At 33.8% G+C, this 25,298-nt stretch overlaps 1 protein-coding gene across 1 annotated transcript in view; it reads left to right on the top strand.

Moving 5' to 3' along the window:
* Positions 1-25,298, top strand: part of AHI1 (Abelson helper integration site 1) — a 170,773-nt gene that overhangs the window by 20,687 nt on the left and 124,788 nt on the right. Inside the window, 9 exon segments of the mRNA XM_054568649.1 lie at positions 734-919; positions 2,037-2,189; positions 6,135-6,267; positions 10,100-10,223; positions 15,867-16,096; positions 17,680-17,786; positions 19,928-20,046; positions 22,471-22,601; positions 23,882-24,022. Of these exon segments, the coding sequence (XP_054424624.1) occupies positions 734-919; positions 2,037-2,189; positions 6,135-6,267; positions 10,100-10,223; positions 15,867-16,096; positions 17,680-17,786; positions 19,928-20,046; positions 22,471-22,601; positions 23,882-24,022 (1,324 nt within the window).

The raw sequence follows: 25,298 nt of genomic DNA, 5'->3' as shown, positions 1-25,298 counted from the left end.
TTGAATGAGTTTAATCATGTTAATTACCATTTGAAAACGATTTTGACTTTTTAAAAATTGAAACCATAAAATTTTAAAAATTATAAAAATACTGATACTAGCCTTGGCTGGTGTGGTTTAGTTAGTTGGCGTGTCATCCAGTAAATTGAAAGGCCATGGATTCGATTCCCAGTCAAAGCACATGCCAAAGTTGTGGGTTTGGTTCCTAGTTGGCGTGTGTTCAAGAGGCAGCCAATTGGTGTCTCTCTCACATCAATGCTTCTCTCCCTCTCTTGCTCCCTCCCTTCTCCTCTTTCTGAAATCAATGGACATGTCCTTGAGTAAGGATAAAAAAAATACTGATACTAAACAGATAGAAAGTTTGTTTCTGTGTTTAAATAATATGCATTTGATCTTTATCATCATTATCTCAAACAAAGGTATATTGATCACCTTCTGTGTGCAAGGTAACAGCTACACAGAAATGTAAATGCTTTACCAACAATCTGAAGTTGTATAGGCAAAAAGACAGCTATCAGGAAAATATTTAAAAAGTCATTTGGGTTACCTATTTGTCAAAGTGATTTTGAACTGTGGTTAACCAACTATGTCAGAGTTCTTTGCTTTATAATCGAAGGAATTTCGGCATGCCATATTAATCTTTTTAAAATGAGTCTTTGACTATGTATTATTGTGTTATTGGATTTATTTATTTTCAATGAAGATAACATTTTATTTGAATTCTTCTTTTAAGCTTCTAGGAGCCAATGGAAATGCAAACATCAATTCAAAACTTCGCTTGCAGCTCTACTACCCACCTACTAAGCCACGATCTGACTTAAATGTTGTTGAGGTTTTTGAATGGTGGTCAAAATGTTCAAGAAATCGTTATCCATCAACATTGTACGTAACTGTAAGAGGATTGAAAGTTCCAGAATGTGTAAGTTAATAGCACATGTAAATATATATCCTCTTTTGTTTAGATTACATGGTGACATGTTTTCCAGTTCTAAAAAGACAAGATCTCTAGAATTATTTTAATAGATTTGTAGAATAAATTGTAATAGATTTGTAGAATAGAAAGTTACCTTCAGAGATTATGTGTTGATCCTGTAATAGCTGATACTTAAAAGATATTTAAATGAATTTTAAATAATAAATACAGATTTCATCATTAGGGAAAATGTTTTAAAATAATACTGTTTTTTAAAATATTAAAGATAAAAGAACCATGTAAAACAGGAGCTGATAAATACTGTTCATAAAAGATTAGATAGCTAATATTTTAAGCTTTTCAAGCTATACAGTCTGTTACAATTACTCAACTTTGTAGTGTGAAAGTAGCTATATAGACATGTAGATGATAACAAAACAATATGAAAATGTGTTCTCATATTTACAAGAACAGTCAGCAGGATAGATTTGGTCTGATAGTTTGTAGACATCATTTACAGGCATATTTTTCACAATATTATTTAAATAACCAGTAAGATTTTTACTGTTATTTCCCATAGTTTAAAATTACATTGATGTTAGCAAAAGTTTCACCTCATTTTCAGTCTTATTTGCTATATTTCAGGTCAGTCGCATATTCTGTAGTTGATATTATAAACTGTGATTGCAGAGTTGGTTTGCATTGATATGGATACAGCTAAATCTATTTTTAAGAAATGAAAGATTTAAAAAATTTTAGATCTTAATATAAGTTTTGTGATATTAAAGCCAGAGATACTGTGGTACATCAGAGCTGTGACATAATATCTGGTAGGTATTCATGAAGAGATAGAAATAAATGGGCAGAGTTATTAAAGCAATTTCATGTTACCATTCGAGTTCTGTTTTTTTCTCCTAACTTCTTAAGGCTTTTTGGTTACAGGAAAATTTTAAACAGCTTTCTTCTTATTTAGAATAATTTACAAATAAAATTAAAATTTTTTCTGGATTACCTTTTGAAAACATTCCATATTGTTGGTTTTAATATTTTAAAAACCATCTATGCTAGAAAAGAGAAAAAATTTACATGACATATAATATTCTCACTTTCTGTATATATTTAGATAAAGCCATCTTACCGTTCTGTGAGGGCTGTTCAGGAGGAAAAAACTAAACCAGTGTATTGTGAACAACACTGTGAGTCAAGTTCAGTCGATACAGAACCTGGATTAGAAGATTCAAAGGAGGAGGTGAAGTGGAAACGACTGCCTGGGCAGGTAAAGTTCGATAATACTGGATTCATTTAGATATTTACTCATTTAACACTCCAGCAGCCCCTGGGGTAACTAGATTGCTATTTAAAACTCTCAGTTATTCTTGTTTTTAACCATGTTATTGTTTTTCTAATAATTCATTTGACAAGTAATAATGGGATGATTATCATTTGCATAAAAACACTCTGTAGGTTGTTTGTTTAGAGATGTGAGCAGTTATTTTAGTTTGCTAAAGCTGCCATAAAAAAATACTGCAGACTGCTTGACTTAAATAACAGACATTTATTTACTTGTAGTTCTGTGGGCTGGAAGCCCCAAGACCAAGGGTTGGCAGGGTTGGTTTACTCTGAAGCCTTTCTTCTTGGCTGACAGATGGCTGCCATCTTAGTGCCCTTTTAGGTGGTCTTTTCTCCTTGACCTGTATATCCCCTATGTCTTTTCCTCTTTTAATCATGGCCTGCCCTAAGAAAACAAACAAACAAACAAACAAACAAACCAAAACCCCAAAAAGCAAAAAGAAACAAAGAACAAAGCTTCATTTTAACTTAACCAACTAGTTAAAGAACTTCTCTCCAAATACTGTTACATTCTGAGGTACTGGGGTTGAGCAGTAACAAATGAATTTTTGAGTACACAATTCAGTTCATAACAATACAAAAATTTTTGATGTCTATAAGAGGTATGTTTCCTAATTGACTTATTATTAAAAAGTTGATTTTTAAAAAGTTGATTCATGAAATTTTCTGTAATGTCTGACTTCTTCCTGAATCACGTTTTATTGTTGCAATGTACTTGTATATTTTTCTACTACAAGTTGAGTGGTATTTAAGCTTTTCCTAAATTTTTCTTACTTGGTTAGTATATTTTGCAGTAGCAAGAAGAATTTTGGATACAGTTTTGTAAATCTCTTACATATTTCCACAAAGAGGAGAGTGGTTTATTTTATTTGCTGGAGCCAATACCAATGAAGTTTATGTAAGATCTTATTTTATGCAAACATTTAGTATATACATAAGAATGATTGTTTCCCCAGACCTTCTCATTTTCTGTGATTTGCATCACATTTGACTGTCTTTTTGAGGCCTGTTTTTTACAGCTCCGTCTTAATGTCATTCTAAATACTTTAGACATAATAGTATGGGGAGAATGGCACTTACACTGTGCCCTTGGAGGCTTTCACATCTGTTGGGGAAACAGAAACCTGTGTTGTACTTCACTGTCAGGTGTGTACAGAGAATTCTTGAGGAAACATAGGTATGGAAATACTTGTATAGATGAGCAGCTCTCAAAGTGTGATTTGGGAATTGTAGGAGTCCTGAGACCCTTTTAGGGGGACTGTAAAATCAAATTTTCTCATAATAGAATAATGATTTTAATAATTTTTTAATGATTTGGTTTTTGTTCTCATACATGTACACTGAAGTTTTCTGGAAGTTAAATGATATATGATATCACCTATGAAATCAAACTGTCTTTTATGAAGCCAGATATTAAAGAGATTTTCAAAAAAAACTCATTTTTTAAATGAGTTAACACATTTTTTAATTTATCAATTTTAATTTCTAATATAAATAGCCATGGATATATCCACATATTCAAAATTTTTTGGAGGGGGCTCCTCAGAATTTTTCTGAAACTATAAAGCATCTTGGTAAAGGTATTTCATATGGGGGCAAAGTTGTAAATAAATAGTAAAATACCTGCTGTATTCATCAGGCACTCAAAACTTGACTGGCTGGAAACCAGAGTTTGTATAAGGTGGTGTGATAAATTAGGCAGGCCCACGTGGTGGGGTGTCTTGAATGATAGCCTAATAGTTGATTGTGTGGGATGTGAGAAATTAGTGAAAGGTTTGGGGTAGGAGAGAAGCATGGTCTTCGTGATACTGTAGGACAAGTTAATGCTGGCAGTGGCATGTTGGAGATCCTGAGGTAGGTTACATCAGAATGAGAGAAACCTACCAGATGAAGTTGCAGTCATTGATGTGAGGTGAAAAAGAGATATCACCTTGGGATAATGGTGGCACAAATGAAAAATAAGAAAGGAAAAGAAGAAAGAATGAACCAGCATAATTAAGTGACTGACAAGGAAGTAAAGAAAGGGAAAGAGTCAGAGATGTTGAGGCCCTTATTGATATTAAACTGCCATTGGCTCTTCTAAGAACAGTGTCCAACCCCGAGAATGCCAGAAAAAAATGGTAGTGGCTTCAGTGTCTTTAGCTTGGGTGATTAGGCCACGATTCCCTCATGTGCATCTCATACTCAAGGAGCAGCAGCAACGGATTATAAAACCTCTTGACTTTTCCTTCAGTTTTTTCCTCTTGTTAACCTCTTCCTTCTCAAAGTTGTCTGGATGGAGAATGGAAGGGAAAAATGTGTAGCATGGTGTCTGCTGCATTATTGTCACCTAATAACTGTCTACTCAATTTTTCACCTTCCAACTAGCTACTCCTAATGCTGCCTCCTAATAATGTTGCTAATTCTTGATGCTACTTGTGAAAAACCTGGTACCTGGCTAGCATGCAGGCCCTTGAACTAAATCTTTGACCAGGCTCATTAAGCTGGGCTTGACCCTCTGAATAATCCTTATTAGCTACGTATAGTAATGGTGGTTATTCATGGGGATGTTGTAATGAATAGATGAAAAGACGTATAATAAAGTACCACATTCTTGGCATATAAAAAGGACACAATATATGTGTAATTGAATTTCTCCTACAGTAGATGTATTAGTATATTAAAAGTTTTGATTTCATCTGGTAATAGGGAATGAACACATAAAAATTATGAAAATTTTAATAAAATAAGTGAATTGGAAACCAATAGGAAATGAACGATTTCTTTGAAAAAACATTTAGGTGTAAAAACTGGAACTGCCTTTTGACCCAGTGATTCCACTGTTGGGATTATACCCTAAGAATCCTGAAACACCAATTCAGAAGAACCTATGTACCTCAATGTTCATAGCAGCACAATTACAATAGCCAAGTGCTGGAGGCAACCTAAGTGCCCATCAGTAAATGTGTGGATCAAAAACTATGCTACATTTACACAATGGAATACTGTGCAGCAGAAAGAAAGAAAGAGCTACTACCCTTTGAGACAGCATGAATGGAACTGGAGAGCATTATGCTAAGCGAAATAAGCCAGGGGGTGAAAGACAAATACCATATAATCTCACCTATAAGTGGAACCTAATCAACAAAGCAAGCAGGGAAGGAAAATATGACCAGTTACATTGAAAGAAAGAAGAATCTGATAGGGATGGGAGGGAAGATGGGAGGGGGTAGTGGGGATGGGAAGGGGAAGGGTCAGATCAGGGAACAGGTGTGAAGGACACATGGACGAAGGCAAGGTGGGGAAGGTTCAAGGGGAGGAGGGGAGGTGGGTGGGGCAGGGGGGAGTGGTGGTGGATAAATGGAGACAAATGTATTGGAACAATTTTTTAAAAAATTAAAAAGAAGATACATTTTGGAAGGTAGCCACAAATAATGATTATTTTAAGAGAGAAAAAGAAAATGAAAAGTTATACATCCTGGGCTTGAGCTAGGCCCCAAAGGGCATTTATTGTCTTAGGACAAGTTTATGGTTCAGCAAAAATCACATTATTAGTTGCTGTCTTGGGATAAGTGTGTGACCTGTGTGTGTGTGTGTGTGTGTGTGTGTGTGTGTGTGTGTGGTTATATAAAAGCTATATGGTAGTGGCAGCTTTAGAGTATCAGATATTGAAATTTTCTACTCATAGGTGAATTAAGTACTAGTTAGACATGGAGTATAATTCACTTAATTTTATGGAGAACTGATTTTCTCTTTAGAAAGTCTATGGCTTTCCATCATCCTGCTTATCATCATTGTAGAGAGACTTAAAAAAACACAGTAATTAAAATTAACAGCTAGGCTTCGTATTTTAACGTTTCTTAATTTGTTTCTAAAATGTTATGTTTTTTAGGCTTGCCGTATCCCAAACAAGCACCTCTTCTCACTAAATGCAGGAGAACGAGGATGTTTTCGTCTGTCTTTCTCTCACAATGGAAGAATATTAGCCGCAGCCTGTGCTGGCCGGAATGGATATCCAATTATTTGTGAGTATTCATCCTGTTTGTTTAATTTGACCGAAGTCTTTATAGAGGACATTCTTTGGTTTTTAAAATTCATTGGAATTTTAATTTGAATTACCCCCCAGCACTACTAAATTAAATAGATTTCTTCAAGTAAAGTAACAGTTCTTTTTTAATAATTTTACCCTTTACAGTATATTTTCAAAAGTAGAATTTTACACTTTTATATATAATATGTTTTCAGAAGTAGACTGAAGGGTGGTAAATTATTTTAAAACATGCAGGTGGGTTTTCTGAAGCATTTTTCACTTTAAATATAGAAATTTAGAACCATGAAGAATAATAGATCTCAGGAGGAATTTCAGTTTAATGTGATCAGTCAATAGCAGTGATAATTTGAAGTATGAAAGCCCTTGAATTTGTTATGCATTAGAACAATCATATTTGACTCAGTAGGCCCTGAAGTAAGACTTCTCATTATGATAGTGAAATCAGCAGAGAGACCAAAACCCACTCTCAAATCACCTTTAAAAAATAAAGGAAACTGTATTAAGAAGAAAAATTATTTCTTTGTCTTTAGAGAGCTTTTTAAAGTATAAGTCAGCATTATACTCTTCTAGACTTAGAGGCTTTACTGCTTTGCCCTACTTCTTGCTTGTGGTGAAAACCAGCTCACCGCAGCTCCTTATGGGCATCTGTCCTGAGCACTGGATTCTGTTGAACTTTCCTCAGCTTCAAACAGTTATTTCTTCATTGATTTGTATTTCAACAGAGACTTATAATTGGCTTGATTAGCATTTGTTAAATAAATATTCTGTCTTATGAAATAATATTAGCTTTAAGAAAAAAAATTATTTGTGTTTGATTACAGCCCTGCTACTTTAAAAATTCACTATACCTATATATAGGGGGTGGGGGAGATTCTTAGGAAATGTACTGTAGAATATTAATAGTGACTTCAGTCTTTGAGTAGTGAAAGAATTATTTTTATTTACGTTTTCAACATTTCTCTGGTAAATATGTGCTACTTTATGATTAAGAAATCTTGTTCAAAGTGGTTTATAAATTTAACTTTACGTACTGTTTAAATCTTAACATACAGAAGAATCTTTTTGATTGTTGATTATTCTGTATCTCCTTAGAATTTGTTTACCTTGTAGGATGTGCTGATTAATGTTTTTCACAAATTCAGAAAGATTTTTGTCTTTATGTCTTCAAATGTTCTTTCTGTCCCTTTCTATTCCTTCTCTTTTTGAGAGACTCATCATTTCTGTGTTGGAACACTTGATGGTGTCCCATAGGTCTCTGCAGCTTTATTTGTTTTTCTTCATTCTTTTTCTTTCTGTCCCTTAGACTGAAAAATCTCAAGTGACCTGTCTTCAAGTCTTGATTCTTCTGTTCAAATCTGCTATTGAGCCCCTCTCAGTGAATTGTTTATTTTAGTTATGGTACTTTTCAACTCTAGCATTTCTATTTAGTCTTTCTTTAAAAATAATTTCTGTCTCTTTATTGGTTAGAAATTCTCACACCTTAATTCCTGAGACATTGTTTTCTTTAAATCTCTGAACATGTTTATGAGTGGATTGAAAGTCTTTGTCTAGGAAAACTAATGTTAAGGATTCCTCATGAGCAGTTTCTATTGACTATTTTTTTTCTATGTATGGTCAAACTTTTCTGTTTTGCTTTTTTCATGTCTACATAACTTTATGTTGAAAACTGTATATTTTAATTACTGAAATGTGACAGCTCTGGTAATCAGATTCCCCTTCTACCCCCCTCTCTATCTACACAATCAGGATATGTTGTTCTTGTTTTAATCTTTTTTTAAACAATTTTTATTTATTGATTTTAGAGAGAAGAAGGGGGGGGAGAGAGAGAGAGGAAAAACATATCACTTCGTTGTTGTCCTTATTTATGCATTCATTGGTTGCTTCTTTTATGTGCCCTGACTGAAGATTGAACCCACGGCCTTGTTGTATTGGGACAACACTCTAATCAAGTGAGGTACATGGCCAGGACTAGGATATATTGTTTAGTTTGTTTAGTGACTTACCTGGACTAATTCTGTAGTCTTTTGCCTTTGTCATGTGTTGCCACTGAAGTCCCTGCTTGGTTAGTTTAGTGGATAGTTAATGGTTAGAGAGAGATTTTTTTTTTTTAATGCCTTGAGTGAATAGGTCTTCCAGAGTTTGCTGAGGGGCTCTGTGAGTGTTGTATTGAGATGCACTTTAAGTTCTTCAGCCTTGGCCTTCACTTCCTGTTTGCACAGAGCATCCTCAGGTCAGCCAGAGATAGGCCTCTCAGGTCATTATTTGGCATCCCCCCATCCTTTCAGCAGCATATGTCCTAGATTCCCAGGAATATGGTAGAGTTTTTCAAAGTCCTCTGTGGACATATCATTCCCATTTTTTTTCTTTTTAAGCTTTTTGATCAACTTCTTCTTAGCCCCAACTGCTGTTACTGCCTTAGACAGCTATCACATCATTTTGACATGTACCCAGGGCTAGGACTGTTCATACAGAGCATGCTCAGGGTGAGGTCAAATAAGGCCAAGCCAGGAGAATGGGAGCCCTTCAGGAAGCTGCCAGATGGCTAATAGTGATACGTCTTGGGGATGGGACTTAGGGGGAGCTTCAGACCTATTCTGCCCCATCCTGTGACTGCTAGGCTGCTGGTTTTCATTGTAGTTGCAAGGCTGTTGGTGTTAAAGGGTACTTTGGAGCTTGGAAGAGGGGAATGGGAGGGAGCAAGGTGAGTTAAAATACCACAAACCTCAATGTTCTTACCAAGAGTCAGCCATTTTTCTTGAATAAATCCTCCTCAGATTGTTGCAAACCTTTAATTTCCAGAGTTCTGAAAAAGTTACTTTTGCCTATTTTTGCCAGTGTTCTCATTGCTTTTATGAGGGTGCACATTTTTCCAGGTCCTTACTTTGCCAGAAATGCCAGAAGCACTTCTGTATTGCTTAGTATTTTAAAGGCAATTGGTTTGACCACTAGGTGGAAGTAGAGACTTGGAAATCTTGTTCTAAGCTATCAGCTTAGGTCAGCGATGTTCAACCAATGTGCTGCAGGAATTTTTAAAACACGCAATACCTGACTACTTAGGAGCACTGATCTCTTTTCCCTTAGATTGTCGAATAAAAATATGACAGCAGCCAACACAACAATAGCCATCCAGTGTGAATGAATCAAAATTATATCTTTCTTTTTTTTACAAATTGGCAAAAAATACATTTTTTGGTGTGTTGCAAAATTTTAGTAATTAGTTTATAGGTGCTAAGAGATGAAAAAGATTGACAATCACTGTCTTAGATGATTTTATTGTATACATTAACATAGCAATACTACAGTATTTATCAGCTAGGGTCTCTGTTAATTCCCTTACTATATTTATAATTTTAGTATTAGTTTTTTTTGACAGTAGTACAGTTTAAATTGTTTGTTTCTTCAACTAAAATTTTGGTTGGAATTTAATCAGTTTTCAGGTAAAATAATGCCTTTTTAACAAAAGCCCAAATTGTAAAGTCCTTGAAGTGAATTGCAATTTAAATATTCTTTATTATATGATTAATTAATTGACTATAAAAGATTATTAAAATTGTTTTGGAGAAATGAGAATAATTGTTAATTTTAATATATTACAAAATTTTATATTTGTAAATTCTTGTGTCTAAAGCAAATGAAAAACTATTTGTAAGTAGGTTTTGAAATTTTTTTACACTGAAAATCTTTGGTGATATTCTTATAGACACTGCTTACTTTATGTACAGGTTATTATAAACTGTGAATTTATATATTACTGTATTGAGGATCCTCTGTCTGGAAACCTACTAATTTTTGACTATTTTCATTAGTACACGAAATTCCTTCTGGACGTTTTATGAGAGAATTGTGTGGCCACGTCAATATCGTTTACGATCTCTGTTGGTCAGATGATGATCGCTATATCCTCACTGCATCAGGTGATGGCACTGCCAGGTTAGTATATTTGAGAAGTGTTTATTGTGTGTGCTGTTTGCCATCCAGGAAAGCAAAGAGAATTTTAAGTGATAGAACTACTCATGTTTCAATTTTGTTTTGCCTATCAAGCGGCTGTTGTGAATATGCATTGGACAAGATTGATTGATTAAATAAGTAGTAGTGAAAACTTTTCTTGAAGACATTTTTTGTAAAATATCTTTTATTTATGTATTATATAATATTCCTAATTCTCATTATCTTTAAGTGATCATCATGTACACTGATTAATACTTTGAGATGGGGTTATTGAACAACTGAGATTTTTCCTAGAAAGTAAGCTCTGGGTAGCAGGGAGTCCATCTTCACTGTCAGCTGGGTGCAGAGGCCAGGACATGGTGCTGCTGAATACATATTGCAGGGTAAATAAACCAATATGCGCCTTATGTTTGAGAGCCTTATAGACTGTCAAATATTTGCATTTTTCCAAATGTCAGTCTTAAAATAACCCCTTCCGATTTAATGTGTCACAGTAAAATATTTTAAAGCTCCTTCTTAAAGTTTCATTTATATTTTTTGTAGCTGCTTGATCTACCTTGGGTGTATTCTAAAAATATTATGAGGCAGTTGTTGAAGATGCTTTTATATATGTTCTTTGAATTTGATTCCAACAAATGATATTTATTATCTCTACAGACTAGGAAACTGACATTTAGAGCAGTTTGAGTTCCGCTCTGATTTCACCCTTACTTATATTTCCTGTTCTTTTAAACACACTTTTTTACAGACACTTCTAGTGTCTGGGTCCCTTTTTCTATTAATCTTATCACCTTACTTTTCAATAGAAAATTTCCAGTTAATTAAGATGTTGTTATTACTCTTTAGGTATATTTTAATGAAATAGATGACAACTGATGACAATGGATTTTACCTCTCTAACTGGGAATCTACTATTAGTCCCTCTTACTACCTTTTTTTTTTTCTTTTTAAAAATTTTATTTATTTATTTTTAGAGAGAGGGGAAGGGAGGAAGAGAGAGAGGGAGAGAAACATCAATGTGTGGCCTCCTCTTGTGCACTCCGTGCTGGGGACCTGGCCTGCAACCCAGGCGTGTGTCCTGACTGGGAATCGAAGCGGCAGCCCGTTGGCTCTCAGGCCGGCATGTAATCCACTGAGCCATGCCAGCCAGGGCTCTCTTACTGTCCTCAAGAATAGCATAGGCATTGTTGGATGCCAGGTCATACTAGAGAAAAATACATAACTTTGCTAAGACCTGACTGTGGTCTTAGCTCTCATCTTTGCTGAGCAGTGCTTTTACCCGTTTTTATTCAGCTATCTTATCCCCTTGACAGCAGAGCCAAACCTTACCATGCTTCAAGTTCTCTATCCAAAATCATAATCTTCCCATTTTTGTTAGATGACTGCTTTCAGTTTACAGTGAAATTTAGCCACACATGAACTTCCTATATTTTTTTCTGGTTTCCCATCTGATATCCATAAATTTACCCATCTTTATCTCTGTCCATCTCCCTTAACAAAGAAGTATGGATACAGACACCTTTAAAGCTAATTTTTGTTCTGTGCTTTTAATCCCAGTCCTTTAATCTACAATTCTGTTAACTTCTATTTCTTACACATTTTGGTTCTTTAGTATCTTTTCTCTCTATTGATTTTGTCCTCTTATCTTAGAAATACAGCATACACAATTTCCAACCACAGATTGAAAATACAGTTTCAAAACAGTTAACAAAAGGTGCATATATGTGAAACATCTAAGTTCAGACTTTGCTGTTCAAGGATCCACTGTACACTCAGATCTCCTCGTCTTTAAAAAAATATTTTTCGCAGCTCTTTCTGCCTTTCAGCTACCACACCAGTTTTACTTTTTCTGCATCATCAAGAGCATCCAACACACAATTGTCTTTACTTCAGCCCAGTCAGTCTGGCTGTTGCTCTCCCCATGCTGGGTAAACGTTCTTCAAGAAGTCATCAGTTACTTGCTAACTTTAATATTCATTTGCCAGTTTTAGGTCTTACCCTGCTTGCCTTCACTGCAGTATTTAATTATTGACCAGTCTTGAAATACTTTCAGTGAATGATTTTTAGTGACAACCTCTTTTGTTTTCTCTTTAGGACTTTAAACAATTCTCATTCTTTCTTTTTTATTTTTCTTTCTAGTTTATTGACTTTCTTTTTTCTTTTTTTATTGTTCTATTACAGTTGTCCCAATTTTCCCCCATTGCTTTCCCCTGCCCTGCGTCACCCAGGCTCACTCCAAGTCAGTCCCCACCTTGTTGTCCATATTCATGGGCCATTTATACCTGTTCCTTAACGAGATGAGCAAACAGACCAGAGGCGTGGAAACAAGGAACACACTGACAGCGACCAGAGGGGAGGGGGGAGGGAGAGAAGCGGGGAGAGAAGGGTAAGGGTCATTCTCTTTCTTTACTTCCTTTCCTCTGCCTGTTCTCTGTAGATGTTTAGCTTCAAGATCCTTTACTTGGATTGTCTTCCCCGGTTTGGTGTGCTTATTCTGGTCTCTCATCTTCTCTTGCATCGTATCTCACTTATGTGTTAATGATTTCTAGCTCCCACTTTTTTCTGAATTAGACTTTTTTTTTTGCATACTTCTATCTGGATTGTCCATTGGCACCTCAAGTCCAAAGCCAGACTTACGAACATCACCAAACTTGGTCTTCCTCTTTTAATCCTCTTATACTGTATATTTTTAATAACTTCCTTATCTGGGAATCAAGAGTAGTACTCATTTCTTCTTTCCTTTCTACCATTTATTTCTACATCTAAGTAATACTAAAGTCTCTCAGTTCTCCTAAAAGGCTCACCATTCTATCATCCTTTTTATCTTCACTGCTGTTGCCTTTAATTCAAGCCCTTGTTATCTCTTACTTAATTTGATGCTGCTAAACTTTCCCAGTGTTCAGTCTTCAGCCTCCTGCATCTCTAGCCTCCTCCAATACCATCTTTCATAATGCCTTGATTTAAAAAATCCTTGATTACCACTGCCCTTTGGGAAATGTTCCACTTCTTAGAATGACGTGACAGGCTGTCCCTCATTCAGGCTGGCCTTACCCTCTTCACTTGTGCACTTCCCATATACCCCCTGCCTTACCCACCTAATCTTTTGAAATACCATTAACAACTTTTCTTTCATCCCCATGCCCTGTTACCTTACCTGTTCTGTGTTTAAATGCCCTTCTTGCCCAGCTCATTCACTCAACATAGTGGGCTCATAGCCATCATTTAAAACCCAGCTCAGATTTCATCATTTCTTGAAGCCATCTGGGACTTCCCCACACAACATATAATAGTAGTAAAGTATGCTTTTTACTTTATGTAGCTTTGAAATTGATACTAAGTTAGGACTCTTCACATCATAAAAATATTATTAAGAAGGATTAACTGAATGAAGGAAGAAACATTGTGGCTAGAACCAAAAAGGCAGGTTTTGAAAAAGGTAAGAAGAAGGTTATAGTCAAAAGGAAAAGAATTCGAGTTGCTCATGCTCCAAAGGGGCAGAAGTGTGGGTTTCTGCCGGTGTCGTCTTCTGTCGTCCTTGGGATCGCTCTCACGTTATGCTTAGTGTTTCTGGAGTAACTCTTTCTTTTTGGTTAGCTCTCTGCCATACGGGTTTAACTTAAATCTGCTTTTTCAGTTATCTTCAGTTTAACCTGTGCTTTTCCCCACATCAACAGCTCCTCATATAATCAGAAAGATGTTTTCGTGTGTAATGGCTCCCACATAGGCCAGCCCCCTCCTCACACATGCTATTTTAACTGTGGTATTTTTTTTTCCAGTTCTAGTAATGTTTTCGTGCAGACTTCTAGTCTTTACAAATGTGTGATTCTTCTTCTTTTCTGTCTCTCATGAACCTGATTTCCCCCCAAACCCATTAATATGCTCTTTTTGATCTTGGATTCTACCATTGATTGGGTGACGAAAGCCATCATTGATACCAGTTTTGTTTTTACATAAAAATCTTCAGTTTTATTTTAAAATATTGTATTTGTTTTAATGATATTGTGCTGTTTTTAAGATATGATGGCTTCATTTGTATCTGTGTTTCAGATAATGCTGCTTATTAGCAGGCAGCAATAAGCATTTAGGTTATTAGCAAGATTTATTAGCAAGCAACTGAAGTTTTTATCTTTTAACAATCATTTTATAAATATATAATCTTTATTATACTTTTTCCATTACCATTTAGTCCCCTGTAACAATCTTAAAATAGCCTCTCCAAATTAGTGATTTTGTTCTTTCAATAAATACTGTATTTCATGTAACATGTTCATTGAAAGTATTATTATGGTTAAAGTGTTTATGCTCTGACACACATGCTTTATTTTTACTTGAAAACATGTTCTTTCACTTCCTTCATTATTAGTTTGGATTCTTAGTAATTGAAGATCATATCCTGTATTTTAAGCAGCTGCTGAGGAAACTCATTGAATGCTATTCTTGAATAGCAACTGTATTTTTTTCTTTTATTGATAATTTTGTAAAGGACTTAATTTTTTTTAGCTCTTAGGCGATAATTAAAAGAATGAATTATAAATGCCCACATTAAAAGACTAATGTATTCTTCAAGTGCTAATAACTTAAGCTTTTAGAAATCCAATATTCCACACTCATATAGTAGCTGTCTATTGCAAGATTTTGGCTGTTGTTACACATTGACTGGAAATGCAGAATATCTAACAAAACAATTTAACCCTTAGGGTTTACTCTTTTGTCAAGATGGTAGCAATCACAGTAATAATTTTTTACTTGTCCATTACTTACAGGAAGAGAGAATGAGCGTATTAACACAAAGTGAGTGCTTAATATCAGATTGTTTTTTTTTATCAAAATTTAATAATTTATCTTATTTTACTCAAGTATTCAATAGTAATTTCATTATGGCTTTTAAGACTTTGAGATCTTCATGTTTATTATCTAGGCTTTCAAGTTACTAATATAAAGTTAATTGAATAACTTATTAACTAACAACTCCCACTGGTAAGTACTTTGCAAAAGTACACAACCAAAAATGGAAAATCATTAAAATTTCTCTCTGTATTTTTACTAAATACAGTATTTTACTAACTATTTAATGGGTTTGTTTAATCAGTGTCAAAAGTAGGTAAATTTTAAAAAACATTTATTTATTTACTCACTTAAGAGAGGGGAAGAGAGAATTGATGTGACAGAGAAACATGGATCAGTTGCTCCTTGTATGCACCCTAACTGGGGACCAAACCTGTAACCTAGGTATTGTACTCTGACTGGGAATAGAAACAGCTACCTTTTGCTTTGTGGGAGGACACCCAAGCAACTGAGCCATGCCAGTCAGGGCAAAAGTAGACAGATTTTAAAAAGACAGATATATTCAAATCCAAATACAGTTTTTTTTGTTTGATAGTTTAGATTATAATTGTTAATCAAATTAACCATTATGCTTAACAGTACCTGTAAGAAAATAGCTTTGTCAAATGTAAAGAACCCCACATACCAAATATGTGATAACACTAATGTTTAGTTATAAAATTGAAATTTAGCTTACTGTTGTCACTTGCGTAAGTTCCATTGGCTATATTGGTTTTTAGAGAAATTTTAAAGAAACTTGTGCCTTTCAGAAATAATATGTAACTTTTTATCCTTTTCTAGGATATGGAAAAATGAAATAAACAATACAAAAACCTTCAGGATTTTACCTCATCCTTGTTTTGTTTACACGGCTAAATTCCATCCTGCTGTAAAAGAACTGGTGGTTACAGGGTGCTATGATTCTGTGATACGGATGTGGAAAGTTGATATGAAAGAGGATTTTGCCATATTGATTCGACAGTTTGACACTCACAAGAATTTCATTAACTCTCTCTGCTTTGATATTGAAGGTATGTCAGAGAACGTATTCCAAATTAAGCCTAGTTGTATGAAGAATTAAAAACCATTTTATCTCACTAGGACAAATATTTAAGCTTGGGAAAGATTTTATGTATTGATGATTGTGCATATTGAAAGTTAGGCATATTTTGCAGATTATTTAAGACCTGGGCATAGATTTGGCATTAAAGGAGTTTTGTTTGTAATTCTAAAGTCATTAAGTTCCTAAACATTTAGATTTAACTAGTCTTTGCTGTAACAATGGTCATGTTCCAAATTTCGTAAACATATCACATTGGATTGGTGATTATCCCCTTAGTACTTTTTTTTTTTTTTTTTTTTTTACTAAGGGTCTTTTAAGTTAAAGGCTAAAAATGAGGAAGATAAAGAGAAAATCCCAAAAGAATATTTAAAATATATATTTAAAATGTAACAACAGTATTCTTTTTTAAAATATAAACATATAGAAGGGATATTTGCAATTATTTTAAGGTTTATCCTAGTATGTGAATAGTATAGATGGTGTTTTAAAGATATAAAATATAGATTATTTTATTAACTGAAAGAATAAAGGTATGTATTACATCTTTTAAATAGTCACATTTTTACATTATTTCAGACACTAGATATGTAGGCTTTAATGATAATTAATTAGTATGGGATCCAAATTAAAATTGCACTGCTAATGTACTCTTTTCTACTCTGAGGATGTTACTATATTGGAACACAGTCAAGAAGGGCCAGCCAACGATAGAAAGGTATCCGAAAACTGTGTCATAATAGAAGTAGCTCATACTATAATAGAGAGATGAAGAATTTCTTCATTACTTGGCTAAGATATTCATATTTTAAAAAAAGAGAAATCAGTCTGTGTTGCTCTAATGGGTAAAGATAGGGCCAAAGCTACAGAATTAGAAAAGAAAAATCCTAATAGCTAGAGCAGTTTATCATTTGAATAAGCTACTTTTTGACATGAAATTCACAGTTTCTGAATGACCATCTGTTTGTAATGGTGTGTAAAATATTGCTAAGTGGGTGTGAAGTTGAACTTGATAATCTCTGAGGTCTCATTCATCTTTAAGATAGGTTGACATTAAGAATTAATGTTAAACTGGAACACCTGTTATTTACTAGTTTATTCATTCCCTGGTCATTGAGTTCTTGCTGGGTCTCAGGTATTATGCTCACAACATATTAGAATATAGATGTTTTTCCAGAAATATAAAACAGATTACATAGGTTGATAAAAGTGAGCAATACAGATATATATTGGATAATTCAGATAATTTGTTTGACTTTGGAATGTGAACCATATACATGTACTGCAGTGCTCATTTCTTTTTATATTAAAATCAGGGAAGTCCAAAGGGAAATTAGTCATCAAAAATCATCCAAAAGAGTGAAGAATTCATTTAAAGAAAATTGGAATTTGAGCGTTAGTGGTCTTTGGTTTTTGGCTTATTAAACTGAAATACCTTTTAATAGCCCTAGGATTCTTTGACCGTTTTACTGGCATGCATTTTCCCAATTTCATATTATTCCTTTCTACCTCTGTGTAACATTAATCAGTGAGTAATTTCTTTTTTTTAAATAGGTCATCACATGTATTCAGGAGACTGCACAGGGGTGATTGTTGCTTGGAATACCTATGTTAAAGTTAATGATTTGCAGCATTCAGTGCGCCACTGGAGTGTAAATAAGGTACAAAACAATATTTCATATTTTTGGATTTAATTAAAGAAATTGGAAGAACCATTGAACCACATGGCCTTAAAATAAGATGTCAGGACATCCTGTTCTCTCTTTTCAAAAAAAATTAAGTTTTTTTCAGTCCCTGAAAAGTCTGTTATCATTGATTAATTATCATGTCTTTCTGATGATTAATTGATAATCTAGTAATTTAGTGAAAATTTTCTTCATTTTGGCAAGGATTTCCTTTAATTCTCTTGAACTCTAATTTACACTATGGCATTTCATGACCATTACTGAAATTTATGCTTAAATGAGGTACATGTTATATTGCATTACCATCTATAAGTATTAACTTATATTTCAATTTATTGTTCCTTATAATAGAGTACAACAATTGTCCTTGTTTGAAAAAAACAAACAACTCAGTATAAAAGAACTTCCATGAACTTTAGTTAAGTCTTTTGAGTCTATCAGATCTGTTTTAGAAATAATCTATTTTATTTTTAATCATTCTCTTCTGTCTATCAGATTGATGATGGCTTGGGGTTCATGTTGTAGCTTAATTTCACACACTTTGAAAGAATTCTAATTACTTATATACCTGACGGTTTGGCAAGGCCCCAAAGGCACCAGTTCCAATCGTTTAAGTCCACAGTGCAGGGTCTGTTATTTGTGTTAAAAATCATGTGCTTTTTTACTTAAGTATATTAACCAGAAGGCAAATTTACCTGGAGAATCTGCAGCCTGGTGTGGTTACTTGAGACAGTAAAAAAACCCCAAAAGTTAGGAAATGAGCTGGAATTTTTTTTGTATTTTATATCATAGGACAGACTTGAGACTCTTACTTTTCTTACTTCAACCAGCAATGTGGGAAATACCGAGTTGTACTCCTCTGTCCCTTAAGATGAAGTGTCCGTGTGCTACTTTGATACAGAACTGGGCTTCAGAATTAGGGCTTTTCTAGTTTAAGCATGAACATGATAAAGGAAAATATGGAATAAATTATTAACAGATATTACAAATACTAAGTCGGCCAGCACCATTGTCAAACTTATACCCATCACTTAACTTGTTACACAGTTTTTATTTTGCACATATGCATCTGTGAACGTGTTACTCCAGTTGCTGGAGTCTCCAGCAGTGCATCCCCACCCTCAAAGCGTTTTCTTTAGCTCAGTAAAATCCCCATCTGGGGTGTCCATGTTTGACTTTCTCTGTAACTTTTAGAAAATAGCTGACAGTGGGTCTTAGTGTTAATCTGCTGTAACAGAGGGTCACCTGCTGATATTAGGCCTGTAGCAGTTTTTACCCTACCTCTGCTGATGCCAGCCCATCTCTGAAGAGGACACCCTCTGGGAGAAAGGGGCACAAATTATACAGGGTCCTCGGGGAGAAGGGCAATTTGTAATTCTGCCTGTGTGGACTTTAAGGAGTTTTGCATTTGTAATTTTTTTCATTCTCTTGGAAATCCAAACAAGAAGGACCTTTGGTGATTGTTCTAATTAATGCAAGGCTTGTTCAGGCAGATTTTCCATCAGTTTATGTCTTTCTTGACATCATTAATCAGGCATCTTCTGTAGCTGCCTTAAATAATTATTTCTTTAAAACGCACCTAAAATTAAAATCTAAATTAAATGATTTCATAATTACCTGCTGATGATACACCTTTTTCAAGACAAGTGGAAGTTAAGTGTATGAAGAAATAATTTGAGACTAAAATAGAACTTGAAAGTTAATTCTGCACTTTGAATTTGTAAAAATAGAATCTTTTTACATGATAATAAACAGAAAATGCAATGTTAGAAGATGTGTTTATAGGAAGTGTTTCTTGTTTGGGAATATACTTCAAAGATACATATTAATGTGGTATTAGATAAGAGCCAAAAAATACATTTCATCAGCTTTATTTTCAACCTTAAACTGAAATTACTGGGAATTCTTTTAAACAATTTTAAAGCATCCTGTATAGTACAATTGACAATTAAATCTTAAAGTTAATTTTTCTCTTTTGTACTCTAAAAAGTGCTTAGCATTACAGTGGTGACATTGTAGTCTTTTACAGTGGTGATATTATATAGAGTCTTTTTTTAATCCTTTTAGGAACTTTACAGTGGTGATATTATATAGTCTTTTTCTAAAAATCTTTTTAGGAAATTAAGGAGAGTGAATTTAAGGGGATTCCAATAAATCACTTGGAGGTTCATCCCAATGGAAAACGTTTGTTAATCCATACCAAAGACAGTACTTTGAGAATGATGGATCTCCGAATGTAAGTATATTTCCCTATTGGCAGGTTAAGCGCTAATAGAATAAGAATGAATTAATTCATATTTATAAAATGCAGCTGTGGTAGTGTCTGGATACATTTTTGAATGTTGCTTCTACATCTAATGGATAGAGACTATTGATACTTCTAAGCATCCTTGAGTTCATAAGACAGCCCCCAACAACAAAGAATTATCTGGCCCAAAATGTGAATAGTTTTGAAGCTGAAATGTAGTCAGTTGCTTTCTATTTTCACAATTAAAAAACACCTCTATCATGAAATACCTTTTATCTATGATAAGGTATAGCATATATTATGATACAGTATCATAACTGAATGAGAGGTCTTTTGAATAATTCATCCTTCTTTTTCTTTTTTTCTTTTATTTCTGAATAAAGCCAATGAAGGGAAGTACTTTGAATGTAAAAGGCAGAAGTAGAATCTGGGAAAGTCAACATGGACTTCTGATGTGCTTTTGTTTTGCTGTTGAGTTCTGCTAAAACAAATGAGAGGAAGCAATTAGATCTCATTATTGTTTTAGAAAGGCAAATGTAGTGATCTGTATTAGTTTATTCTGCAGTTCTCTTTTTATGGCTAACCGTGCAGCTCTTAACTGTTTATGTAGAGCTGTTCAAGACCTTGGCATGGGTGCTGTGGGAGCGTGATAACCAGAAGTAGCTCCTCAGGAGTTTATAATCCAGTTGTACTGCCTCTAGAATAACACACAAAACATTTAATTAGGTTAAATTATGAGGTCTTTCTCTGTATATAGCAGCCATGCTATGCCTGGCAGACAACAAGTACTCAGTATGTGTTTTTAATGAATATAAATACATAGTATAAGGATTATCTTTTTCATGGCAACATAGGTGATAGCTATAATATGGTCTTTCTGTTAAAGGCTCTGTGGAGAGGCTGGCTTTTGCACTCAGTCTTGAAGAATGGGCAGAATGTAGATAAGATGGAAGTATGTTCATTCCGTAGGGTGGAAAATGTGAAAAACCTGGAAGGATGTTCAGAGTTGGGAGAGTGTAAGTTGTATTCTAGACAGAAGGAGATAGTCTGTATGAGCATGGTTTCTTGATAAGGAATGCTGAGAGCAGATTTTTACAAGTAGAGGTTATAGCCAGATTTTAGAAGATCAGGCCTAAGGAGTTTGGTTATTCTCTTTTTAAGCAATATAGTTTTCAGCTTAAGATCGTGCTTGGTCTCTAGAGGCAAATTGCTTAGAATGAAATATGGCCTTGCCCACCCCTTACTAGCTCATATTCTTCTCTGTGCCTCTCTTTTTTCATCACTCAATTGGGAGAAATAATATAAATACTCATAGTTCATACATGTAAAGTACTTAAATTATTACAACACATGGCAAGGACTGCAGAAACGTTTGATTCTATAACCTCAGAGCTGAAAATTTATGGTAAGATAATATAAAACAGTGCAAGAAATTAGACAACAGAGTGAAGGTTACCAGAGAGGAAGGCAGTGGGGGATGAAGACGAGGTCAAATATGGTGACTAGACTTTGGCTGGTGAGCACACAATGTAACATTCAGATGATCTGTTAAGGAATTGTACATTGAAACATCTATAATGTTATTTAACCCAGTATCATGCCAATAAGTTTAATAAAAATGACTTAAACAGGGCAAAAATATATTCATAAACAAGATTGTTCATAGAAATCATGTTCATGGTAGGGGAAAGCTGGGAACATTGTGTGTTGTTCAGCAATAGAAAATGTCTTAAGACATATTTAGATACCTATTAAAATGATAATGCATAATCTACATTCTGATACGGAGGGCCATTACTTGTGATTTTTTTTTTTGTTGACTGGAAAAAGCAGGTAACAGAGCAGTATATGTACTATCCTCTCTGTGAACTAGGGTTGATAATAGTACCTAACTGGCACATAGTAAGCATTAAAGCATTGTTAGCTATTTTTCATAAGCAAAAAAGCCTAGAAGGCTGTATATCATATTTAATAGATGATTTAATAATATGTTGTGTCTAATATTTCTGCAAGGATGAAGTATGATTTTTAAAATTAATCACGTGAAAAAATATAAAAGTTCTCTCCCTTTTTTAGTAATCAGCTCAAATGCTACTTCCATAAAGTAGTCTCTCTTCATAGCTAGAAATAATTTTTCTTACCCAAATCTGCAAAGTACTCTTTCTTTTCTTCTCTTGTGGCACTTCTACATCCACTTTCTATTTTACATTGATGCATTCCTTCTTCTACTAATTTTAAACTTCCTGAGCTCTAGCACTATCTCTTCTTCATTCTGCATCCATCATAGAATGTTTTCCCACATAACAGATTTTCAGAAATTATTTGTTAAAAAAATTTGAAAGTTTTTTCACCAATATTTAAAAGTTTTTACCACATAGATCTTACATTTGTAAAATCTTTTTTTGTTTACAGATTAGCAGCAAGGAAATTTGTAGGAGCAGCAAATTACCGGGAGAAGATTCATAGTACCTTGACACCATGTGGGACTTTTCTCTTCGCTGGAAGTGAGGATGGTTTAGTATTCGTTTGGAACCCAGAAACAGGTAAATATTTTATTAATCTGCAAAAAAAGTATTTTGGTTTTTGAAGAAATGTGAAACTACCATTTTATGGAATAATTTTCCAGGAAATTCTGACTACAGATTCTCAATTATGTTTTTCAGAATCGGAGTGCTAATAATGGAAATCAGTTGCAGTCTAAATTTATATTAAATTCTCTTCCTTATTGTTTTGATATATTCATGGATTTTGAGTTTCACATTAAAATTTAAGATCTATTCTTTCCTTATCTATAATGAGATATTGTGAATCTTAGAGAAGTAGTTAATGATGACTGTAACATAAAATACAAATATTATGAGCTGAATTTAGAATATAACTAGGTATACAAGTGGTGAAACAGCTACAATATATTTTCACTAGAAACATTCCTGTCAGTTTTTGATGTGTGAAACTTAATAGGAATTTACCTGAATTACTATAATCTAATAAAATACACTATTACATTGGGAAGTTCATTTGTTCCTTATCTTTGTCTTTCAAAAAAAAGTTAAAAGTACATAAATATTTTTAGCAATAAACTGAAAGAATTTTATAAAATTCACTGTATAATATCTTTATAAATAGTATTTAATTATCTTTTGTTTATATTCTTGGTCTTCCCTTTAGGCATTTTTGACTAGTCAGTTCACTTAGGTTTTTTTCCTTTTCTTACTGCATTTTGATACTTTAGGATCAATTCAAAAGTATTAAATCTCTTTTCCCCTTAAGTGAATGGATCAAGAGTTTTTTGCTTTTTGAGTTCTGCTTTTCATAGGTTCCTTAGACCTCTGCTGTAGGCTTTTTTAGCCATTAGTAATCATACGTATTTTTAAAGCAGATGGTACCTCATACAGCATCTGGAAAATAATTAATTCCCCACCAAGCCCCCACCACCCTGCCCCCAAACTGAGAGCTGGTTCGGTCTCGGAGCCCTGCAGTTCCCCCTGAGCTCCCTGCAGTTTTTTGCTAGCTGGCATTTGCTCAGCCCTGTCAGACCTCAGAGCCAGGTACCTCTTCGCTTCTAAACTCTGCCTTTGCTTTATGCCTTGACAACCTCATTGAAGAGTTTGGACTGAGAAGCAGGAAGAGGAGGGCCAAAAGAATGAAAAATAAAGATCATTATTTAATATTAGCAGTGCTCAAATATTTATAAGTATTTGAGGTTTTCATGTAAATACCATGAGCTCCATCATTGCTTTCCATAAATATTTTTGATAAGTTGCAAAATAATCTTCAAATGAGAAATAACAATACAAATTATTGAATGTCTTTTCTTACTTAGGAGAACAAGTAGCAATGTATTCTGACCTGCCGTTCAAGTCACCCATTCGAGACATTTCTTATCATCCACTTGAAAATATGGTTGCATTTTGTGCATTTGGGCAGAATGAGCCAATTCTTCTGTATACTTATGATTTCCAAGGTAAGTCCACTTCTCGATAAGTAAATAATATTTAGAGTGGCCTTTACATTTATACTGAATCAGGAATCATGAATTATGTGAAAACTGTCATTCTTTGTATTAAAGTCCTCTTGAATAGATTGTAAGAGCCAAGCAGATAAAATAGATTGTTATTATAACATTTTATTTTTTCCATAAGCACTATTATTCTGGAATTTAAATATCAGCAAAAACACATGTAAAAGTTGTGCCCTTATGTTGGAATCACAGAAAGGTAGTTATCACTTCCTTTGTCAGTCAATTTAAATAAACAAAATGTACCTAAAAATTATTTGGGAATGTTAACCAAATTTAAAAGTTAAGTAACATTTAGGAAATATGGTTCTTTAATGTGTTCAGTTGAATATTGATTAATTTCTTAGTCTATGTTTTTGTAAAGTACATAGTTTAAATAAGTTGTTTAGAGAGTTTCTTAACATGTAAAGAAAGCAAAAAACTAATGTCAATGAAAGTAGGGCCCAGAATTAGAAATCTATTGTCTTTTTCTACTCTAAAATTACATATGTTCTATCATTCTGAGAAATAAGGAAATAAAGACTGGAAACATTTTTCAGGAATAATAGGGCATTATTAGAATGTATGGATTTATGCTATTTTTTATGTATTTCTTTAATTTCTGTCCTGATACTAGGTTTTCATTGTTCTGTGTTGTACAGATAATGCTGTCAATCTCAAAATTGTAATTCATGTTTTTTATATATTAAAAACTTTATTCATTTCTTCGATTTGTTTAGGATGTCATATATTATCATTCATTGTTTAGGATAGCTTGCACACAATGTTGTAACTGCATAAATACACAAATATGTATAAATAGACTACATTAAGGTAGAAGTATTTGAACAAAATGTTTTAAATGAATGAAATGTGAATGGTTAAGTTTATTGCATTAATATGGATCGAATTGGTTAATGGTTGTGATAAGTGCTGAGTTTTTAAACAATTAAGTTCTAAACCTGAAGTTGTTTTTTTTAATCATAATATGGATTTTATTGCGTCTTCTCAGGCAAATTATATTAGAAAATAATGTGTAAAATTGAGACTTATTTTGAAGAGCTTAACAGAGAAGAAATAATGAATTTCTCTAATATATGTGTTCAAATTTACAGAACACTGTTACTAATGGGAGAATTGTTAAATAACACAGTACTATTTACTATTACAAACAAATATTAACAAAAATAAACACTGCCTGATTATAGGAAGAGACAAATGGGTTTCTCAAGTTATCCAATGT

The sequence above is a fragment of the Pteronotus mesoamericanus genome, unplaced genomic scaffold, assembly GCF_021234165.1.
Source record: "Pteronotus mesoamericanus isolate MK-2021 breed Mesoamerican mustached bat unplaced genomic scaffold, CSHL_Meso_final contig_20, whole genome shotgun sequence".
NCBI classification, from domain to species: Eukaryota; Metazoa; Chordata; class Mammalia; order Chiroptera; family Mormoopidae; genus Pteronotus; species Pteronotus mesoamericanus.
Note: the sequence above shows the minus strand (reverse complement) of the source record. Positions and strands in the feature narration are given on the sequence as shown.